This window comes from Myotis myotis, unplaced genomic scaffold (genome assembly GCF_014108235.1).
Source record: "Myotis myotis isolate mMyoMyo1 unplaced genomic scaffold, mMyoMyo1.p scaffold_m19_p_37, whole genome shotgun sequence".
Lineage (NCBI taxonomy): Eukaryota > Metazoa > Chordata > Mammalia > Chiroptera > Vespertilionidae > Myotis > Myotis myotis.
The window spans coordinates 57,734-76,481 of NW_023416343.1; the positions used below are offsets into that span (position 1 = coordinate 57,734).

Sequence of the window (18,748 nt, forward strand, 5' to 3'; positions counted from 1 at the left end):
ACGAGTGTCGCTCCTGCCCTCTAGCGTCCACCCCGGGTATTGCTATCCCTGCGGTCGGGGCTGCACCTAAGGTCTGTTTCTTGTTTTATGGCGCCACCTGCTGGCCAAGCTGCGGAACATCCTTTTCGCCGAAATCTTCCCTCCTCTTTGCCAAAGCTCACGTTCCTACTGTATTTCCAAAGCGTGCCTTTTATTGTACGAAAAGCGCAAAGCTTTGTGAGCCCCCTCTTTTCTTGGCTCCAAATTACTCCGTCTTCAAGTGCTTTTGTCTTTTCTCATTAATTCTTTAGGCGTAGCGCTTCTCAACCTGTGGGTCGCGACCCCTTTGGCCGTCGAACGACCCTTTCACAGGGGTCGCCTAAGACCATCCTGCATGTCAGATATTTACATGACGATTCGTAACAGTAGCAACATGACAGTTAGGAAGTAGCAACGAAAATAATTTTATGGTTGGGTCACAACATGAGGAACTGCATTTAAAGGGCCAGAAGGCTGAGAACCGCTGCTTTAGGGGCATACTGTCAGGATCACTGATCTTGACTCCAATTACTCAAACTTCTGAGCATAAGAATCACGTGGCGTCTCTCATTAAAAGTCTTTGCTCTCGTCCCAAACCTACTGAATCGGCCTGATCTGGGAACCTGTGCTGTTCAGAGGGCCCCAGTGGATTTTTTTTTACAATCAAGCTAATTGTTATGGGAAACAATGAGATCTGGCCTGCTCCTTTAACCCCCCTCCCCCCACATACAAGGACTTGGGGACCTGGCTTTAGGGAGCCTCCCCACCATCTCCATCAATACACACAGTCTCAAGTATGAATAAAGACCAATATGTTTGCGATACACGTGCAGCTTGAAAACAAGTCCCCAGAGGTCACCATATTGCCACCACCCCCTCCACTTGGTTATAAAGAAGCTGTGGGATGATCATAGGACTTAGCTACTCACATCACTAGCTGCCATCAGCCCCACTTCCAAGCTGACCGCGAATTCTGTTCCATTTTCCAATGTGTGCACTAGCTCTGGGTTGCTCCTGCGGAGGTCACCCGGGCCTGTAGCCCAGTGACTCCTGTCAACCTGGCCCCTGGCCACGGGCATGAGTATCACGTGGAACTTATTAGAGATGCAGGTTAGGGAACCTGCGGAGTCGGGTTTCCAGGGCTGGGCGGAGCCATCTCTGGGTTAACGGGCCCTCTGCCCGGCACCTTGTCGCACACGCGCCCAGCACACAGTCGGTCGACTTGGAAAATTAAGTCTGTTAGGCACGCAGCCGCCTGCCGTCCTGGCCTTGCCATGCCCTGGTGTTTGGGGGAGGTTGGGGTGAGCATTCCAATTACATTTCCCTGGTTGAGGGAGGAGCTAACTTCTAGATGTCAGGGCCAGCCCAAGGTTAGGGCCACCATTTTACCGCTGGGCGCTCAGAGCGCACCGGGTCACAACTCAGAGTTTATTAAGGGCCCTGTTCCCCGCGCAGGGAGGGCACCCAGCCCCCCGCCTCCCGTCCCCGTCTGGTCCCCCTTCCGCAAGCCAAGCCCTCGGACTGTTCTGCTCCAGGGAGCACGTGGGGGCCTGGGCGGGGCCTGGGCGGGGCCTGGGCGGGGCCTGGGCGGGGCCTTGTGGGCGTGGTCGTATGGCCCCGCCCCCTGGTAAACCGCCATCCTCGCGGCAGCCAATCAGGGCGCAGCGAGGGCGCCTGGCCTCGTCGTTGGCCGCATCACGTGCTGCGCACTTTGCCCCTCGAAGCCGTGTCCATCCGCCGGGACGAGGGCCCCGCCCACTGGCCCCCGCGCCCGCCCCCCGCCGCCTCGATCGATCGGGAGCGCAGGGCAGCGGCGACGGGGGCCAGCGCGGGGCGGGGCGGGGGTGGGGGGCGGCCTGCGGCCCCGGCGGGCGGGTCGGTTGGGCGCGAAGCCCGAGGCGCGAGGGGCCGCGGAGGGATCCACGTGCACAGCCGTTGGCGCAGCGGCTGTTGGTCCGGGGGCGGCGGCGCGGAGCGCGGAGCGGCTGGTCCTTCCCGGGCGGCGGCGGGGGGCCCGGTGAGGCGGCGGCCGCCCGGCCCTGGGCCCCGGGGCGGGGACGGCGGTGGGAGCGGGGCGCGCAGGTGGACGGGCGTCGGGCGGTCGCGGGGGCCACCTGTCGCGGGGGCCCGGCCGGTGCCCCCTGCCCGCGCTGCTCGGGCGGCCGGTGCTGCGGGGCTGCCGGTGCTGCCGGGCCGGGCCGCTTGCAGGTGCCGGGCGCAGAGCCGAGACCTGGAGGCCGGGCGAGGGCGGCACCGGAGCCTCGCGCTGGGGCGGGGCGTTGGCAGCAGGTGGCGGGCGTTGGCTCCCACATTCCCCTGGCCTCAGGCGGAGGGAGAGGATCCCGGACCGGCGGCCTCCCGCGCGCCCCCCGCCGGGGATGGGGGATGGAGCCCGTGTCCCGGGCCGGGCCCTGACCCGGAACTGAACCCTGACCTCCTGGTCGATGGGTCACCGCTCAACCTCGGAGCCACGCCTGCCCTCGGGCTGCCCCTCGGCTCCAGCCCGCGCCCTGGGAGGGGCCGTGCAGCCGGTCCCCCGGTTATGGAAACAAGGGCAGGCCGGGCCCGTGTGGCTCAGTGCGTAGAGCGTCGGCCTGCGGGGTCCCGGGTTCGATTCCCGGTCGGGGCACAGGCCCGGGTGGCGGGCTGGATCCTCAGGGCGGGGCGCGCAGGAGGCAGCCGGTCCGTGGTTCAATCTCATCACGGATGTCTCTCTCTCCCTCTTCCTTCCTCTCTGACATCAGTAAAGACGTGTATATTTTTTAAAAAAATAAGGCCGCGGCCAGGCTCGGGCTGTGGGTGCGAAGGCCGGGCCTGGCAGGGACGGGCGCCCTGGGGTGCAGGTGGGAGCCGGTCGTAGAGGAGCAGCCGGTCGGCCGTGGCCTTGAGCGCGGGCCCCCCTTTGCTTCCTTCCCAGAAAGAGACGATGACGGGGCGCGCCCGAGCCCGAGCTCGGGGACGGGCCCGCGGCCAGGAGATCGTGCAGCACGTGGGCGCCGCGGTGAGTGTGGGGCCGTGCCCCCCTGTCCCCCCCGCCCCCGCCCGGCCGCCCCCCGTCCTGTCCCAGGAGGCGGTGGGGCCCACTGGACGGTCCTCATGTGTGACCCGCCCTGACCTGCAGGGCCAGCAGCCGGGGTTCAGCCAGCCGCGACCCCAGCAGCCCCTGTCGGACGCGGACTTGGTCGGCCGTGGGCGGCAGAGAGGACCCGTGGGAGCAACAGCCAAGTCACAAGGTGAAGAGGCCGCCGGGTGGAGGCGAGTGCAGAGCGCGTGGGTGTGGGTGTGAGTGTGAGTGTGGGTGTGAGTGTGAGTGGGTGTGAGTGGGTGTGAGTGGGTGTGGGTGTGAGTGTGGGTGTGAGTGGGTGTGAGTGTGGGTGTGAGTGTGGGTGTGAGTGTGGGTGTGAGTGGGTGTGAGTGTGGGTGTGAGTGTGAGTGTGGGTGTGAGTGGGTGTGGGTGTGAGTGTGGGTGTGAGTGGGTGTGAGTGTGGGTGTATGTGTGGGTGTGGGTGTGTATGAGTGTGGGTGTGAGTGTGTGTGTGAGTGTGGGGGTGGGGATGTGAGTGTGGGTGTGGGTGTGAGTGTGGGTGTGGGTGTGAGTGTGAGTGTGGGTGTGAGTGTGTGTATGAGTGTGGGTGTGAGTGTGGGTGTGAGTGTGAGTGTGGGTGTGAGTGTGTGTATGAGTGTGGGTGTGAGTGTGAGTGTGGGTGTGAGTGTGTGTATGAGTGTGGGTGTGAGTGTGAGTGTGGGGTGTGAGTGTGTGTATGAGTGTGGGTGTGAGTGTGAGTGTGGGTGTGAGTGTGGGTGTATGTGTGGGTGTGGGTGTGTATGAGTGTGGGTGTGAGTGTGTGTGTGAGTGTGGGGGTGGGGATGTGAGTGTGGGTGTGGGTGTGAGTGTGGGTGTGGGTGTGAGTGTGAGTGTGGGTGTGAGTGTGTGTATGAGTGTGGGGGTGGGGGTGGGGGTGGGGATGTGGGTGTGGGTGTGAGTGTGGGTGTGAGTGGGTGTGAGTGTGGGTGTGAGTGTGAGTGTGGGTGTGAGTGTGTGTATGAGTGTGGGGGTGGGGGTGGGGGTGGGGATGTGGGTGTGGGTGTGAGTGTGGGTGTGAGTGGGTGTGAGTGTGGGTGTGAGTGTGAGTGTGGGTGTGAGTGTGTGTATGAGTGTGGGGGTGGGGGTGGGGGTGGGGATGTGGGTGTGGGTGTGAGTGTGGGTGTGAGTGGGTGTGGGTGTGAGTGTGTATGAGTGTGGGTGTGAGTGTGGGTGTGAGTGTGGGTGTGAGTGGACTAAGACGTGGGCCAGCAGCCGGTGCACAGACCCCAAGTGAAGGGCCACATGGGTCTTGTGAGTCCAAGGGGGCGTCCCCTCCCCCAGCCGTGAGCCTGCTGCCGCCCCACGTCCCTCCTCCCTGAGCCACTGCACTGGGGGGACTCACGCCCGTGAGAGCAGCCTCGGTGGCGCCGGGCGGGGCGGGTTAGCTTTGGACACGGGACGAAGCCGCGGTCCCTCGCGTGGCTTGGTGCTCGGCCGCGGCGTGAGGTCCAGGCTGGGGTGGCCGTGGCCCGGGCACCGGGTTCGCAGGAGCAGCACCGGCAGGGCCCTGTCGCCCAGCTCCCGCGTGTTGCGGGGGTACAGTGTCCTCTCTCCTCTAAGAGCTCCAGATCTCCGCTGGGTTCCAGGAGCTCTCCTTAGCGGAGCGAGGAGGTCGCCGCCGAGATTTCCACGACCTCGGCGTGAACACCAGGCAGAACCTGGACCACGTGAAAGAGTCCAAGACAGGTGGGTGCCCCACGCTCCATGGGGGGCGCCGGCAGGAGTGAGCCAGGGCCCCCGGCACCTGTGTGCTGTGCACCCTGCCCTGGTGCGGGCATAGGGCCCGGCCTGCCTGTCCCCCTCCCCGCCCCCTCCCCGCCCCCTCCCTGCCTCCTCTCCGTCCCATCCCTGCCCCATCCTTGCCCCCTCCCCGCCCCCTCCCCGCCCCCTGCAGGGGCTCTGGTGGAGGCCACAGTTGTCCCGGCTGCTCGCCTGCTCGCTGGGGTGGGAGCGGTCAGCCTGCCTTAAACCTCTGCCCGGCTCTGGTGGATCCGTGGGAATGCGTCTGAGGAGGGTTTGCTCCTGAAGGAGCCTGTGGGGATGAGAGACGGCATAGGGGTCCCCAGTCGGGGCCTCTCCCTCCCCCCGCTCCCAGGGCCCGGCCTGCCCAGGCGCAGGAGGTGTCCGGACGGGCACTGGCGCTCGCTGACCGAGGGGCTCGCCTCCCAGGCTCCTCGGGCATCATCGTGAGGCTGAGCACCAACCACTTCCGGCTGACGTCGCGGCCGCAGTGGGCGCTGTACCAGTACCACATCGACTACAGCCCACTGATGGAGGCCCGCCGCCTGCGCTCGGCCCTGCTCTTCCAGCACGAGGACCTGATCGGGCGGTGCCACGCCTTCGACGGCACCATCCTGTTCCTGCCCAAGAGGCTGCAGCACAAGGTCGGTCAGAGGTCAGCGGGGAGGGCGGGCCTGGGCACTGGCCGCACACCCAGCCACAGCCAGGCCTGAGTGCTTTCTGTGATCCTGGCTGTTGGCCTGGAGGAGTCGGTTCCCTCACACACACCCCCGTCCCCCCCACACCCCCACCCCCGGGTCAGGTGACCGAGGTGTTCAGCCAGACCCGGAACGGGGAGCACGTGAAGATCACCATCACGCTGACCAACGAGCTCCCACCCACCTCGCCCACCTGCCTGCAGTTCTACAACATCATCTTCAGGAGGTACCTACGGCGCCGCCCGGCTCCTGAGGAAAAGGGGGGTGTAAGGCCGCAAGGGGTGCGAGGCCACAGGGGCTGTGAGGCCGCAGGGGGTGGGAGGCCACAGCTCCTGCCTGGCCCCGACTCCACCGCACGGGCTCAGGCAGGACGCCCGCCGCACCGGCCCCTCTGGGCTGACGCTCAGACACGCTTTGAACTTGTGTCACGAACGCCCGCTCTCAGCTTCCGGGCTGTGCCTGCTCCCTGGGGCGGGCTCGCTCCTCCCCGTGCTCACGCCGCTGCTCTGACCTTTCACCTCCCAGGCTCCTGAAGATCATGAATTTGCAGCAGATCGGACGGAATTATTACAACCCAAGCGACCCGATTGACATTCCAAACCACAGGTGTGTGGGCGGCTCCTGGGCTGGCTCACGGGCTGAGTGCTGGCGTCAGCGGGGCCTTGGGGGGGCGGGGGGAGGCTTGGACTTGCCTCGAATCACAGGAGACCTCCCAGACCCCGTGGGCCTTAACGGCCATGGGGTGCCGCCGTGTCATGGGTGCCGCCGCCGCCTCACACGCACTGGGTCTGCCCGCCAGCTGCGGCCGTGGCCTCGGGGCTCAGCGCCTCAGGTGGCGCCCAGGGGTGGGTGCAATAACGAGAACCCAAGACGCTTTCGGTGAGACCAGCCGCTTCCAGTCTCGGGCGGGACACGGACACTTAAATAAAGTTAGTTACTGACTTTCAGCTAAACATGGTGAACGTCTCAGGGACAGGTCCTCACGTGGAGCCTGTAAAACATGGGGGAGAGGGCGGGAAGAGGGGGGGGAGGGGCGGGCGGGTGCCCACAGACGTGTGCCCGCAGGTTGGTGATCTGGCCCGGCTTCACGACCTCCATCCTGCAGTACGAGAACAACATCATGCTGTGCACGGACGTCAGCCACAAGGTGCTGCGCAGCGAGACGGTGCTGGACTTCATGTTCAGCCTCTACCAGCAGACGGAGGAGCACCGCTTCCAGGAGCAGGTGTCCAAGGAGCTGGTCGGCCTCATCGTGCTCACCAAGTGAGGCCCGCCCTCCCCCCTCCCTCCCTCCCTCCCTCCCTCCCCCTTCCTCCCCTCCTCCCCTCCTCCCCTCCGAGCAGCCCCGGGAAGGGCAGGCGCCGGCTTTCGTGTTACCTCCCGGCGGGTCCGGCCCCTCCCGCCCAGCCCGGTCCGAGGACACCTGTTCCCGTTCCCTCCGGGACGCATGGGCCGTGCGGCTGCAGCGTCGACTGGCCATCTCGGCCCAGCAAGCGCACTTGCCCGGCAGGTACAACAACAAGACCTACCGCGTGGACGACATCGACTGGGACCAGAACCCCAACAGCACCTTCAGGAAGGCGGACGGCTCAGAGGTCAGCTTCCTGGAGTACTACCGCAAGGTACGCCCGCGCCCCCCGCCCGCCGGCCCGCCCGCCGCGCCAGGCTGCTCGGCCCCTCCCTGCACACTGACCCCCTCCCCCGACAGCAATACAACCAGGAGATCACCGACCTGAAGCAGCCGGTGCTGGTCAGCCAGCCCAAGAGGAGGCGGGGCCCGGGCGGCGTGCTCCCCGGCCCGGCCATGCTCATCCCCGAGCTGTGCTACCTCACAGGTGCCCGCGCCGCGCCCTGCCCCCCCCACCCCCACCCCCCCCACCCCCGTGCCCCCGGCCCCCGGCCCACGGCCAGCACCAGGCGTGACCCTGTCCCTCCCCGCCCCCCTCGTCACCGCCCCCTCGAAGGTCTGACGGACAAGATGCGGAACGACTTCAACGTGATGAAGGACCTGGCCGTGCACACGAGGCTGACGCCCGAGCAGCGGCAGCGCGAGGTGGGCCGGCTCATCGACTACATCCACAAGTGAGCCCAGGCGGACGGGGCGGGGGGGGGGGGGGACGGCGGGGGGCGGGGGGCAGCGGGGGCGGGGGACCGTGGCCCTCTGCCGCGGGGGGTCGTGTGTCTGGGGGGGTGATAGTGACACTGTAGCCGCGGCCCTGCAGCTCTTCTGTCGGGAACAGGAAGTAAGCACGCGGGCGAGGGCAGCGCTGCTCTCCCTGTGACACCGCGGCTGGTTTCCTTGGGGAGGAGCCTGGGCCTCGGCGTTTGAAGTCGGGTCTGGTGGCGGAGCGAGCGTGGACGGGACGGGGACGGGGGGCGCGGACACGGGGGGCGCGGACACGGGAGGCTCTGTGTCTCCGCGTCGGCACCAGGGTTCGGCCGAGGCAGACGGGACGGACAGGGTGGGGTCCGTGCGCCCCGTCTGCCCGCTGTCTCCTCACCTGGCGACGTGTCTGTGTCCCCTCGACAGAGACGACAACGTCCAGCGGGAGCTGCGAGACTGGGGCCTGAGCTTCGACTCCAACCTGCTGTCCTTCTCGGGGCGGGTCCTGCAGGCCGAGAAGATCCACCAGGGCGGGAAGACGGTAGGCGCCGCGTCCCGGGCGGCGGGGGCTCCCAGGGCCTTCGTGGTCCCCCCAAGGCCTGTGGCTGGAGAGTCCAGGTGTCCGTCCGCCTCGGGGCCGTGCCGATGTGATGGCCCCCCCGCGGCCCCGTGTGGAGCCCCGTGTGGAGCGTGTGCAGGGGGGGAGCAGCCCTCGCTCAGGCGTGACCGAGGCGGCTCAGGGCCCGTGAGCTCCTGTAGCAGGTCCTCCTCCGCCGCGAGCGTCTGAGCGCAGCTGGGTTCCCACGGCAGCCAGCGTGTCACCCCTGCAGGAGGCGGGGACCTGGCGCTGCCACCCCAGCCCTGGCGCCAGCGGCTGCTTCGTCCGTGCCCCGCCCGCTGTCCCAGCCTGGGCAGCCGACCCGGCAGGGGCCTCACTGCCGCGCCTGCCTTTGCTCGGTCGGTCGTGGTCGTGAGGGAGTCCCCCTGGGCCCTGAGCTTGCTGGGAGACGCGGAGAATGCGCCAGGGCGCCGGGTCCAGAGGCAGCGGGAGCCTGTCTTGCAGCCGCCCCGCCCTCCACCGGGAGGAGCAGCTGGGCACGCGACTCAGGTGTCTGCACCCTCTCCCAGTTCGAGTACAACCCGCAGTTCGCGGACTGGTCCAAGGAGACGAGGGGCGCCCCGCTCATCAGCGTGAAGCCGCTGGACAACTGGCTGCTGATCTACACGCGCAGGAACTACGAGGCGGCCAACTCGCTGGTCCAGAACCTGTTCAAGGTCACCCCGGCCATGGGCATCCAGATGAAGAAGGCGGTCATGTGAGCCCTGCCACCCCCCCCCCCCGCCCCGGCAGGCAGGCAGGGGCACCAGAGGGAGGGGCTGGAGAGGAGGGTATCAGAAGCAGGAGTCCCCAGCTAGTGTGGCTCAGTGGTTAGAGTGTCAGCCGTGGGCGCACAGGGCCATTTGGAGCACGTGTGGGAGGCAGCCAATTGATGTCTCTCCCTCTCCCTCCCTCCCACTTTCTCTAAAAATAAATACATTAAAATTTAAAAAATCAAGGAAGCTAACCTGGGGTGAGGATTAACAAAGAACACATCACGTCGATGTAAAGGCTGATACAGGCCCACAGCCCGTGTGGGGACACGTGTGAGGCTGAGGCAGGGTGTTGCGGGGGGGGGGGTCGCACTCCCCTCGCAGCGTCCGGGCGCTGGGGCCTGGGGGCTCCCGGGCTGCGCGTCCGTCCGTCCGTCCGTCCGTCCTCCTCAGGTCGTCCGCATCCCCTTCAGGATCGAGGTGGACGACAGGACGGAGGCCTACCTGCGGGTCCTGCAGCAGAAGGTCACCTCCGACACCCAGATCGTGAGTCGCCCGCCCAGAGCCGGGTCCTGTGACCGCTGGTTAAGGGGCATCTGGAGATCTTAGGCCTGAGTTCACTCTCAAAGGTTCTAATCAGGTTCCCAAACTGCCCCACAGCGTCCGCCCTTGAGAAGGTGGCCGCCTGCAGGGGGCTGTGCCCGGAAGGCGGGCGGGGCTGCCACGTCCGTTTCCTGGCGTCCGGGTGGCGGGGGTCCTCGGAACGACCAGGGTCTCCAGAGCTTTAAAGGTCACAGCCGTGGGGGCCGGGCACAGCCGAACCCCGGGCACTTCAGAGGCCCCTGTGCTCGTCCCGCTGGGAACGCCCTGACGGCTGCCCCACCCCCAGCTTCCCGACTCCCTGGCTGAGGCCCTGGCCGTCCCCAGGTGGTCTGCCTGCTGTCGAGTAACCGCAAGGACAAGTACGACGCCATCAAGAAGTACCTGTGCACCGACTGCCCGACGCCCAGCCAGTGCGTGGTGGCCCGAACACTGGGCAAGCAGCAGACGGTGATGGCCATCGCCACCAAGATCGCCCTGCAGATGAACTGCAAGATGGGGGGCGAGCTGTGGAGGGTGGACATGCCCGTGAGTGTCCCCCGGGGCGGGCTGGCCCCCCCGCCTGGGCCCGCGTCTGACGGCGGTTTCCCTGCAGCTGAAGCTGGTGATGATCGTGGGCATCGACTGCTACCACGACACCACGGCCGGGCGGCGCTCCATCGCCGGCTTCGTGGCCAGCATCAACGAGGGCATGACCCGGTGAGTCCGCCAGGGAGCTGGGAGGAAGCAGCTGTCGGCTGCCCGCCTGGCCCAGCCCTGCCTCCGTCCCCATCCCCATCCCCGTGCTGGCCCTCGGGCTGCAGGGGGGGCGACCGCGGCTGCGTGGACGGCGGAGTCTGGTTGAAGGGGACCCTCTGGGCTGTGCGGGATGCCGAGGCCCCGGGGCAGCTGCAGGTGGACACCGACTTGGCTTGGAAGCCCCCGTGGGTTCGCGTCACTGGGTCTGACGCAGCGACCTGTTCCCGGGCTCCTATCGGGACGAAGGGGGTCGCGGGGACACAGTGAGGGGGTGGCGTCCCCGTCACAGTGGGTGTCCCGGACCCCACGGTGCTGACAGGCCTCCGTGCGGGATGCGTGTGTTGGCCTCTCAGGACAAAGGTCCCGGTTTGTGGGGTTGCTCAGGGTCGTGCGCCTGTTACTTTGAGATGCACCGGGTCCTAGAGGGTCAGGTCAGGCTAGAGCTGAGGCTCGGGCTGCGGGCTGACTCCGCGCTCCCTCCGCAGCTGGTTCTCGCGCTGTGTGTTTCAAGACCGAGGTCAGGAGCTGGTGGACGGGCTCAAGGTCTGCCTGCAAGGTCAGCGCCCACGGCCCCTGCCCGTCCCCGTCCCCGTCCCCGTCCCGTCGCCACAAACCTGCCCTGAAGCGCGGCCCTGCCCCTGCCGAGAGGGGTGGGTGCCGCCTGCTGCGCGGGCTCACGTGCGTGTCCGGCCGCCACAGCCGCGCTGCGGGCCTGGAACACGTGCAACGAGTACATGCCCAGCCGCATCATCGTGTACCGCGACGGCGTGGGCGACGGGCAGCTAAAGACGCTGGTCAACTACGAGGTGCCACAGTTCCTGGACTGCCTCAAGTCCGTGGGCCGCGGCTACAAGTGAGTGCTGTGTCCCCGACCTCGTCCCCAAGGCCGCCCGCCTCCCGGGAGAGGGCGGGGAGGGGGCCGCTAGCCATGGAGGTGTCTGCACCTGTCGTCCTCGGCCCCTCCCCACCGAGAGCCGACACCCAGGGCACGGGAAGTGCAGGGAGGCGGGGTCCCTGTGAGCTGGGCCGGGGAGGTGGGTCTCACCTGGGGCTGGTGCAGCCTGGAGCCCTGAGCCGGCAGACACGCTGTCCCTGCTGCTAGCAGAGGGCAGCCCTGAGGCCGTGTGGGGGGGACAGTGACTTCCTGCTGTTCCTGTCCTGTTGGGTGGAGTGTGGGCGGAGCCCAGGCCTGGCGTCCAAGAGGCTGAGGCCTGTTGTGGGGGACCTTCCCCCCACAGGTGGCACCTGCATCAGCCCCGGTGCCGGGCAGCAGCCCCTGAAGTTGGGCTGGGAGGCCCCAGGCAGCTTCCCCTTCTCAGCCTTCCCTTCACAGGGAGCGCCTCTCCTGCCGCAGGCGCTGGGGCCTGACGTGGGCGGGACCTGCCCCAGGGCGAGTGCCCAGGCTGCTAGGTCTCCCACCCACTGGCCTCCGTCCCCCCTCCAGGCCTGAGGGGCCCACAGCGGGGAGGGGGGGCTTTGGTGGCAGGAGCCCTGACGGCCTGGCCTCCCAGCCCCAGGCTGACGGTGATCGTGGTGAAGAAGCGCGTGAATGCCCGGTTCTTTGCTCAGTCGGGGGGCCGCCTGCAGAACCCGCTCCCGGGCACCGTCATCGATGTGGAGGTCACCCGCCCCGAGTGGTGAGTCCCGCCCGCCGGCCCCGGGCTCTGAGCAGAGGAGTCCGCGTCCCAGCCCTGGCCGCACACAGAGGCGCTGAGCTCCTCGCCGTCCTGTCTGCATGGAACCCCGTCCCCCAAGTCCTGCTCCCGCCTCCAGGGGCTCCAGGGTCAGGCTCACCTGGGTCACAGCTGCCGCTGAGAAGGTGGCTTCTGTGCAAGCACAGCCCTCCCTGCCCCGGGGCTGCCCCACTCGGGACACGCACGGCACACGTGACGCACACGTGACGCACACGGTGCAGCCGGACGCCGCGAGCGTGGGCCTGCGTAACCCGTGGGAATGAAGTCAGGGCGGCTCTGTCTTCCTGCGGAAACGCCGGGGAACTTCTTTTAAAAAGGCTCCTTCCCAGGATGCAGAGGGCCTGGGCGCAGCGTGGGGAGCACTTTCCCGTCTGACCCTCAGCACTGGGCTGGGCGGAGCTCAGGGCTCCAGCCGTGGGGAGTCACGTGAGCAGGTCTCACGCGGCCCTGCTGCCCTCGGGGGCGCCCAGCCCAGCGCTGACCCGAGGGCACCCGCTCCCCCGGTGGACGGTGGACGGCACGCCGAGGCAGAGGCGGCGCTGCAGGGCCTGAGGCTCGGGTCCGCTCTGGGCCGGGTGCTCTGGTCTCGGGCGAGTCACCCCCACAGCCCGCTCTCCCAGGGCCCTGACCGGGCAGCTCGGCCCGCAGCACACGCTCCTCCAGCGTCAGTGGTGGTGGCTGCGGGCCCACCTGCAGCAGGAAAGCGCGAGAGCGTCTTCCTAGTGCTGCCCCGCGGGCTCCCGTGTGGCCACCTCGCGCCCCAGTGCCTCTCGCTCGCTCCCTCGTGAAGACGCCCCAAATCCTACGGTGGGGGGGGGGGTGGCGGGTATGGGAGGAGCGTCTCAGCTGAGTGCAGTGGGGCAGCGGGGCAGGTTCTATGGGGAGCACCCGGGGGACAGCTAACGCTGGGCCTCCCCCAGGCCCCAGCGCCCTGGTGTGGGCGGGAGGTGTGGGCCGTGGTTTGCCCAGCGAATGGTGGGCCCAGGGCCCACAGGACCCCCAGGACCCCGCCCTCCACACGAGCCCAGCAGCACTGGAGCCTCCGTCCCACGGGGCCGGGCCGGGGGGGTCACCACGGTGGCCAGACGCGGGAGCTCCGTGCCTGGGGAGCCGGTTCCAGGAGGCCCGGGCGTGGTTGCAGGTACGACTTCTTCATCGTGAGCCAGGCCGTGCGCAGCGGCAGCGTGTCCCCCACCCACTACAACGTCATCTACGACAGCAGCGGCCTGAAGCCCGACCACATCCAGCGGCTGACGTACAAGCTGTGCCACATCTACTACAACTGGCCCGTGAGTGTCCGCGTGGGGGGGGCTCCCCGGGCGGGGCCCCAGCCTGACGCTGTGCTCCCCGCAGGGCGTCATCCGCGTGCCCGCGCCCTGCCAGTACGCCCACAAGCTGGCCTTCCTCGTGGGCCAGAGCATCCACCGCGAGCCCAACCTGTCGCTGTCCAACCGCCTGTACTACCTGTAGCCGAGCGGCTCTCCCAGCGCCAGCGAGGGCTCCGCCTCACCCGTCAGCCTCTCGTCCTGGTGGGACTTGGGAGGGGCCGGGGCCTCCAGGGTCCTTATTCCGACATCACTACCAACCGAGATATTTCATAGGTAAAAATTAGTGTTTTTTAGTTCTCACCCAAGGACACGTTTTTATTGATTTTTTCTTCTAGAGAGAAGGGGGCGGGGGGAGAGAGAGAGACATCAATTGGTTGCCTCCTGCACACGCCCCTACCAGGGATCGAACCCGCAACTTTTTGGTGCACAGGACAAGGGGACAAGGCTCAGCCGCTGAGCCACCGGCAGGGCTGAGGTTCTAGATGTAAGTTGTTTGCCTCTCAAATGCATTGGGAGGGTTTCTGTTTGTTTTGAGAGAAATGTGGTTACAGTACTTTGTGTTATAAACAGACTCTTAAACCATTGGAAGTGCTTTCATGAGTGAGGAAGCCGTACTTGACCTTGGGTGGACCTTGTATCTGAAATGTTGGGAAGGGACGGAGGGGAGGCGTGAGGCGGGCAGCAAGTGCCAGCAGCAGCCCCAGCCAGGCCCAGGCAGGGGAGGTTGCTTTCCCACGGGGGCTGTGTGCTGTGGGTTCAAAAAAGAGAGGGGAGCCCTGGACAGTGTTGCTCAGTGGATAGAGCGTCGGCCTGCAGACTGAAGGGTCAGGGTTCAATTCCCAGTCAGGGCACAGGCCCAGGTTGCGGGCTCGATCCCCAGTGTAGGGCGTGCAGGAGGCAGCCGACCCATGATTCTCTCTCATCACTGATGCTTTTTTTTTCTCCCTCCCTCCCTCTCTCTTCCTTTCTGAAATCAGTAAACGTACAAAACAAAAAAAAATTTAAAAACTTTTTAAAAGTTACAAAAAAAGATAGTTGAAACGTTTTCAGTTTCTGTCCGGAGAAGCATTTGCGGTCCTTCGCCAGAGAGGCCGTAGCCCATGTCCATGTCGCTGTGTGTTTTGCTTTGCAGCCAGCATCGTTCTGTCTGTTATAAATTAAAGTGCCGTCACCTGGTCTGCGGGTCCGTGTCGTCTGTTCTCACTGAGGCCACAGCACTGGGTGTGCTGTTCAAACTGCTGGAGGGTCCACTCGGGGCCCCACACGGAGGCCACGCTTTCGGTTTAAGTCGACTTGACTGAGGGCTGATTCACGTGAGGGGTGATGCGAGGCGTGTGGACATGCACACGCTCCCGTCTCACACCAGGAAGACGCGGGTCCTGTTACAGCCCCTGGGCAACGCTGTCGTCTCCAGCACACGGTCGTGCACACGTCATTAAATTATCCCTGAGTCGCCTGTTTTTGATGGTAAATCACACATTTTTATTTTTTTTAAAAATAGATTTCGGAGAGAAAGGGAGAGGTGAGAGAGAATCATTGATTGGCTTCCTGCACACCCCCTACTGGGGATCGAGCCCGCAACCGGGGCACGTGCCCTTGACCAGAATCGAACCTGGGACCCTTTGGTCCTCGGGCCGACGCGCTCTCCACTGAGCAACACTGGCCAGGGCCCCACACACTTTTATTGGGTCACGTGTGCACTCCGACTGCTGGCTGGTCGGAGACGCAGATGTTGTCTCCCGCGTTTGCCGAGTGGTTCCCCAGCGGGTGGGCCCTGAGCGTGGCCTGTGCGCGGGACACGTCGGAGCTCTTTTGGGAAACAAATTCCAGGAAAGGGAGGGGAGTGCGCCCCGTGCACACAGCCCCGGTGCTGCTGCGGCCCCGCCCCAAAGCACACAGGAGGCGGGAGGCAGGCATCGTGGAAAATGACAGTTTATTCTAGAAAAGACCCGACACCGACCGCACACGCACACCCACACGCCGCTCCCGACCGCTCGCACACGCAGCCCGTGACCACGGAACATGCTCACAACCTCCCACAGGTTACAAAAGAAAGGCAGTCTGCACGCGTGTATAAAGAGTAAAAACGGTTACAAGTGGACGAGGGTACAAGGAGCAGCCAGTGGAGGCACGGCCGGCAACGGGCCAGTCTGTGCTCAATGCCGAGGGCGGGCTGTGTGGGTCACGTGGAGCAGACTGACCTGGGCTGGGCCGTGGCCTGTGCGCGCCGTGGCCTGTGTGTGGCCGTGGCCGCGTGTGTGCTGCTGTGTCTGTCTGGCACGAGAGGGACAGACCCACCGAGTGACACTGAGGGTGCCGGGCCTGCTCTGAGGTGTGCGTGAGGACACGTGTGGTGTGGTGTGGTGTGGCCTGGGCGTGGCCGCAAGCCTGCCCGTGTGGGGAGAGCACGAGGCGCACACACAGGAGCACAGCGAGTTTATTGGACGGTACAAACCATTGTGCAGAGTAAGGCAGAACATGGAGGCGCTCGGGGCTCAGACCAGAGTGAAGGGGGGGTGAGCGTGGGGGGTGGGGCGGGGACAAGTGCACAGAGACCGTCCGGAGGGCGAGCAGCCGGGCCTGGCCCTGTACCGGGCCTCCCGTCAGACCGGGGGCCGCGACCGAGCCTGAGGCCCAGGAGGCCGGCGCTGTCCTCCCAGGTGCTGGGGGGGTCGTGGGGGGCAGAGAGGTCCCCGCTGTATGGGGGGTTAGGGCGAGCGCGAGTCACGGGAGCCCCGGCTGGGAATGAAACCGCGTCGGAGGTGGTCCCAGGTCACTTGACGGCTCCCAGCTTCTGCAGCAGCCTCTTGCCTTTGAAGAGCAGCCCCTTTTTCTTCCTCGAGGACACGCCCCGGCCTCTCCCGGGACCACCTGTACCCACAGACGGCGCAGGAGACCCCGCGTGGAGACGGGCTGTGGGGGACGGCGCTCTCCTGGCCGGGCCTGCCCCCTCGGGAGGCACCTGGGAGGTACAGTGTGACAGTTTACTGGGCACGTCAGCGCCAGCCCCGCCAGCCCGCCACACACAGCCCGGCCGGCCGGCCGCCCGCCCGCCCGCGAAGGAAGGAGGGACGGTGGGTGTTTTCTTCAAGTAGGGGCGCCAGGAGCAGCCTGCCCAGCGCCTCGGGGACACGGGCGGGGTGCCCCTCACGCGGGCAGGACGGGGCTGGGGATCACTTCCTGGTACATTAAGACCCAATCGAGGGGTGGGGGCTGTTGTAAGTTACGTCGACGTAACCCTGGTGAGTGCCCATCTCACAGCGGATGCACTCAGCGAGAGTCTTGTCTTTGAAAGCGACGGCCCCTGGTCGGCCGAGCGCCCGGGTTAGGAAGGTTGGGGATGGCACACCGGTTGAAAGAAAAACAAAACTAAAATGAACCTTAATTGCAATCAAAGAAAGCTGCCAGGCCTCCGTGGGCAAGGCCTCCGTGGGCGCTGCGCGGCCTGCACGGCTCTGGGGTCTCGGTGGGATCTTGTCCGTCGTGAGCACACGGTCAAGTGCTGAGCTCACGGGCACTGTGGCCCCGCCTGACGGGACCTGGACCATCCCCCAATCCTGACCTCTGACCTCTGACCTCCTGGGAGCGTGCAGGATTCAGCAGCCACGGCCAGCCACGGGGCTTCAGCTTGCTTGGATTTAGAATCAAGGTCTAACTCTAATGGAAACCTTGGCAAGCACCCACGGTCACTGAAGATACCGCAGCCCCTCTGGGCCGTCCATCTCGGAGCCGCGTGTCTCGGAAGCGGGTATTGCATTGGCAGGCCACCGGCGCCTCCCCCTGCGTCGGCGCTTCGAGGACCAGCCTGGCCCGCACCAGATGGAGGCGGGGACTGGAGGAGACGCCGTGCGGGCAGTGGGACGCGACCCCGGGCCGGCCTGCCCACTGCCCGGCTACCTGAGCTCCAGCCGCACTTTTACAAGGAAATCTGCCGGGCCCTGGCCGGTGTGGCTCAGTGGATAGAGCGCCAGCCTGGGGACTGGAGTCCCGGGTTCGCTTCCCAGGCAGGGCACAGGCCTGGGTTGTGGGCTCGATCCCCAGTCGGGGGCGTGCAGGAGGCAGCCGAGCCATGATTCTCATCATTGATGTTTCTCTCCCTTTTCCCTTCCTCTCTGAAGTCAATAAAAATATATATTTTTAAAAATTTATATAAGGAATCTGCCGTAAACACGTTGGCGAGGTTGTGCTTTTCCGAGAGTGGCTGACAATGCAACACGCAGCCGCGGGGGAGAAACGGGCTCGCGGGAAACATGCCCCCTGCTGGCCTCCGCGGGAACCGCGGGGGATGGTCGCCCGGCTCAGCCCGCCACGCCTTCAGCTGCTTTACAACCGAGGCCAGTGGCCCTTAGGGGACATATTTCTTTCCCGGCCCCGTGACCCCGGCGTCCACCGCGGAGCCCGCTGGGCAGCTCGGGGCGTCTAGGTATCTTCAGCTGCTCACTTACGTGAAGGCTACTGTGCCTGATTAAGGTGTGAAATGAACACTCTTCTTCTGTTCCCAAGCAGATGAGCGAAGGAATAAGAATATATGATATAAAAACAGAACGAGAACCCGCAGCGATGACGCAAAACAAAATGAGGCGACACGTGAATGTCCTCCGTCCCTCCAGGGGCCGCGGGGCGTCCGCTCTCTGGGGAGGACTGCGACCCTGAGCCTCAGGCCGGGCCAGCCCCGCGCCCTCGCCCTCTCCACAGCCGGGTGTGCGTCTGTCACCCGGGGGGTCCCCTTGTGAGCAGAGGCAGCCGGTTGGAATGGAAAATGTCCCTTTTGGTGAAATATACGTCAGGGTCAGAGGTCAGCAGGCTCGGGACGCCCCTGTGGGCGGGGAGGGCGAGGACACGCTCAGGGCGTGTGCTTCCGGCCCTCGAGGCGGAGACCACACGGGAGAGCGCGGGTGGCGGGGCAGGGGCGCCGGACACGCCGGGGGCTGCTTACCCGTTTGGCCTTGGAGCGCACGGGCGTGTCCTGTGGGCGGTGGGACGGGGTGTCCGAGAGGTAGACCTCCACGTCGTCAGGCACTTCTTCCAGGAAGTTGGACGGCACCAGGCCTTTCTGCCCATTGAGCTCCCCCTGGGACAGGCGAGGGAGACCCCTTACTCCCCTCTCTCACTCCCCCCTCCCCCCACCAAAGGAGCTGCTGCCCCTGGACCAGCCGACGAGGCTCAGTGGTTGGGCGGTCAGGGTTCATCCCCGGTCGGGGCACAGGCCCGGGTTGCAGGCTTGATCCCCAGTAGGGGGCGTGCAGGAGGCAGCCGATCCATGATTCACTCTCATCACTGATGTTTCTCTCTCTCTCTCTCTCTCACTTCCTCTCTCTAAACTATACATATATATATACATTAAAATAAATAAATAAAGGAGCAGCCTTAGGGCAGGGAGGGCCTCCTCCTGGTCGGGGGCGGCCGCTGTGGGAACCGGCCGGGGCCCAGCC

At 65.7% G+C, this 18,748-nt stretch overlaps 2 protein-coding genes across 10 annotated transcripts in view; one reads left to right on the plus strand and one right to left on the minus strand.

Annotated features, from left to right (window-relative positions):
• Nucleotides 1-2,825: 2,825 nt before the first annotated feature.
• Nucleotides 2,826-13,458, plus strand: PIWIL1 (piwi like RNA-mediated gene silencing 1). The gene is made up of 20 exons (XM_036303505.1): nt 2,826-3,025; nt 3,140-3,251; nt 4,664-4,789; nt 5,273-5,487; nt 5,646-5,767; nt 6,067-6,147; nt 6,607-6,804; nt 7,052-7,163; nt 7,250-7,376; nt 7,506-7,623; nt 8,072-8,186; nt 8,774-8,961; nt 9,430-9,502; nt 9,884-10,084; nt 10,152-10,255; nt 10,780-10,850; nt 10,994-11,147; nt 11,806-11,931; nt 13,130-13,277; nt 13,342-13,458. The coding sequence occupies exons 1-20, from the start codon at nt 2,945-2,947 to the stop codon at nt 13,456-13,458; spliced, it is 2,589 nt and encodes an 862-aa protein (XP_036159398.1). The 5' UTR covers nt 2,826-2,944.
• A 1,782-nt stretch (nt 13,459-15,240) lies between these two features.
• The window catches only part of RIMBP2 (RIMS binding protein 2), a 61,071-nt gene continuing 57,563 nt past the window's right edge, over nt 15,241-18,748 (minus strand). For 5 of the 9 annotated variants that reach the window (XM_036303432.1, XM_036303438.1, XM_036303433.1 and 2 more), the window contains 2 exons: nt 18,253-18,387; nt 15,241-16,278 (listed from right to left, as the gene is read on the minus strand). In XM_036303432.1, the coding sequence (XP_036159325.1) occupies nt 16,090-16,278; nt 18,253-18,387 (324 nt within the window). In that variant the 3' untranslated portion in view covers nt 15,241-16,089. Of the gene's footprint in view, nt 17,809-18,252; nt 18,388-18,748 lie in introns of all 9 variants that reach the window. The other 4 variants (XM_036303439.1, XM_036303436.1, XM_036303434.1 and 1 more) reach the window with 2 other exon arrangements.